Source organism: Sorghum bicolor, chromosome 10, assembly GCF_000003195.3.
Source record: "Sorghum bicolor cultivar BTx623 chromosome 10, Sorghum_bicolor_NCBIv3, whole genome shotgun sequence".
Lineage (NCBI taxonomy): Eukaryota > Viridiplantae > Streptophyta > Magnoliopsida > Poales > Poaceae > Sorghum > Sorghum bicolor.
In genome coordinates, this window is record NC_012879.2 from 54,441,766 (window position 1) to 54,444,261 (window position 2,496).

The window sequence follows — 2,496 nt, forward strand, 5'->3', positions numbered from 1 at the left end:
GGCGTCTCGTCCTCGTCGTCACCCGCTCATTTGCCGGTGACGGTGAGCGGTCGCCGACGAATCCATCCACCACACCATCGACCGACCCCGACGACGTCTCCTATCATCGCCAGCGTAGAGCACCTGTTAAATCGAGACCAGCCGGAAGATGCCGCCGCATGAAAGTACGATTGTCCTGGCGCCGGATTTGCACGACGAGAGGATTTTTTTTTTTTTTTTTTTTTTGGGACGACGAGGTGGAGGAGGGGTTCCCGTGCAAGCGGTGCGAGTGGCCTGTCATCTCCAGTCCAGTCCGTCCCGTTCTGCTGCCAAGATCAATGTGTCACACTCACGCCCACGCGACAGCAGCGACTCCACGCCAAAATGCGTTGGTGCTGCTTGGTAAAAGCTGCCCGAGACACCCATGTGTGTGTTCGATCGCATTATGGCATGGGTGGACGGACGGACATGCGTCGATCCAGATCGTCAACTTGCGAGATCTGGTGGATTCGTTGCCGTTGGCGTAGGTGCCAGATTTGCACTGACCGCCTGCATTATTTCATACCCAACCGTGTGTGTGCTCTCCCCCCATCAACACGTTCAAACGGGCAACAACGTTTCCTTTCCAACGATTCGGCAAATGTTCTATTTTTTTTTGCAGAAATGGCGAGAGTTCAGATTGTAGGGCCGATCTTTTCATTTCGTTTCGTTTCGTTTCTTTCCTGTACAGAGAGGCAGCGCCTTATACATTCAGGCTTTCAGCCCAGCCTTACATTTTCTACCCTCTCATTCTACAGTTGCTAGACTCTTCACTGCTGTTTCGGTTCCACAGCGGTTCGTCGAGGAAATAAAATAAAATTTTAATTAAAAAGAAGGAAAGAAACTTGCTACTATTAAGAACAGGTTGCGTTCGTCCTCTAGATTCTGTGATGGATGATTTGGGAAAGCATCCTACTGCATCCGGCCGACTCGCTCGGCGGCGGCGCGCATGACGCCCTCGACAAGCTGCGGCATGCAGAGGTCGGCGGCACCGCCCGTGGCGCCGCACCCGGCGCGCACGCCCACGCTCGCCATGTACCGCTGCACCTCCGTGCGGATCAGCTCCTGCATCGCCGCCATGAAGTCCGGGCTGAACGGGTACGCCGAGGGTGGTGCCGCCGCCGGAGAAGGCGGGGAGGGTGAGGGCGGCGACGCCGGGAGCTCCTGGAACTGGCTGTGGGCGCGGTCGTGGTGGAACCGCTGGTGGTCCGTGCCCGGGAGCGACAGGCTGAGGGAGGTCAGCGGGTCGTCGTCCTCCTGCGGACGGCTCATCGCGCAGTCTGCTGGCTCGAACCCACCGGACCGCGCCACCGGGCGGTAAATCTGGCCGGAGCCGGAGCCGGAGCCGTGGCTGAGGTCGCTACGGTCGGACCTAGACCCGGACCCCGACCCGGAACCCGACGGGCTGTCGGGCGAGAGGCTGACGCGCTTGATCGGGCGCGTCGCCTCGATCTCGGCGGCGGCGTCAGCGGAGACCACTCCCGAACCGGACACGGCGGCGGCGGTGGTGGCGACGGCGAGCTTGCGCTTGAGGGAGCAGTTCCAGTGGTTCTTGACGGCGTTGTCGGTGCGCCCTGGGAGGAGGCGCGCGATGGCGGCCCAGCGGTTGCCGAGCCGCGCGTGGGCGCGGACGATGGCGGCGTCCTCCTCGGGCGTGAAGGGCCGGCGCTCCACCTGCGGCGACAGCTGGTTGCACCACCGCAGGCGGCACGACTTGCCCGACCGGCCAGGGATCTCGCGCCCGATCGCCGTCCAGTTGCGCGCGCCGTGCCGCTCCACCAGCCGCCGCAGCGCGTCGTCCTCCTCGGGGCTCCACGGCCCCCTGATCCTGTCGCACTCCGCCTCCGCGCCCATCTCCGATCCGATCCCTCGACGGACGGACGGATGGTTGGATGGATGAAAGAACGAAGAAGACAAAAAACACGACGGCTTGTCGCGGACGAGTGGGTGGTTGGTTAGCGGCGGAGCGGAAAGGCGTTTGGTTCCTTGCGGTTTCTGTCTCGCGAGCAGCGGTGGTGGTGGTAGACTGGTAGTGGAGAAGACGAGACGAGACGAGACGAGACGGAAGGGGAGCGGCTGTAGATGTTTGGTTGGAGCAATAGTGACGGGAGGAGGAGCGGCGGGTATTTATAGCGGCGCGGCGGCCGGTGACCTGACCGGCAATACAGCTGGCACCCAACGCACGCGTCGCGAGCCCCGGAGCCACCTCACGCGGCCGTACCCGCCCGCGCTTGTCGTTTTCTCCAGCTGCCTGGCATGTGGGGGCTGAGTGTCCGTGGGCCCGCGGATCAGTGAGGGGGTTGGGCGGTTTGGCTTTGGCCCCTGGGAGTGGTGGGGGCGGTTCGTTCGCCTCGGTGGATTCGAAATTTGAACCGTGTCGCCTGCTCTCTCTCTCGCTCTCGTACGTGGGGGAGTGGGAAACGGCTGGCTGTGGCTGGTGGTGCCGTTGCGACTTGCGGGGGTCGTGATGGGTAACGG

General features: G+C 62.6%; 1 protein-coding gene across 1 annotated transcript; it reads right to left on the minus strand.

Moving 5' to 3' along the window:
- LOC8083495 (transcription factor MYB44) lies at positions 649 to 2,112 on the minus strand. Its single transcript, XM_002438673.2, has one exon. The coding sequence runs from the start codon at positions 1,870 to 1,872 to the stop codon at positions 931 to 933; it is 942 nt and encodes a 313-aa protein (XP_002438718.1). The 5' UTR covers positions 1,873 to 2,112; the 3' UTR covers positions 649 to 930.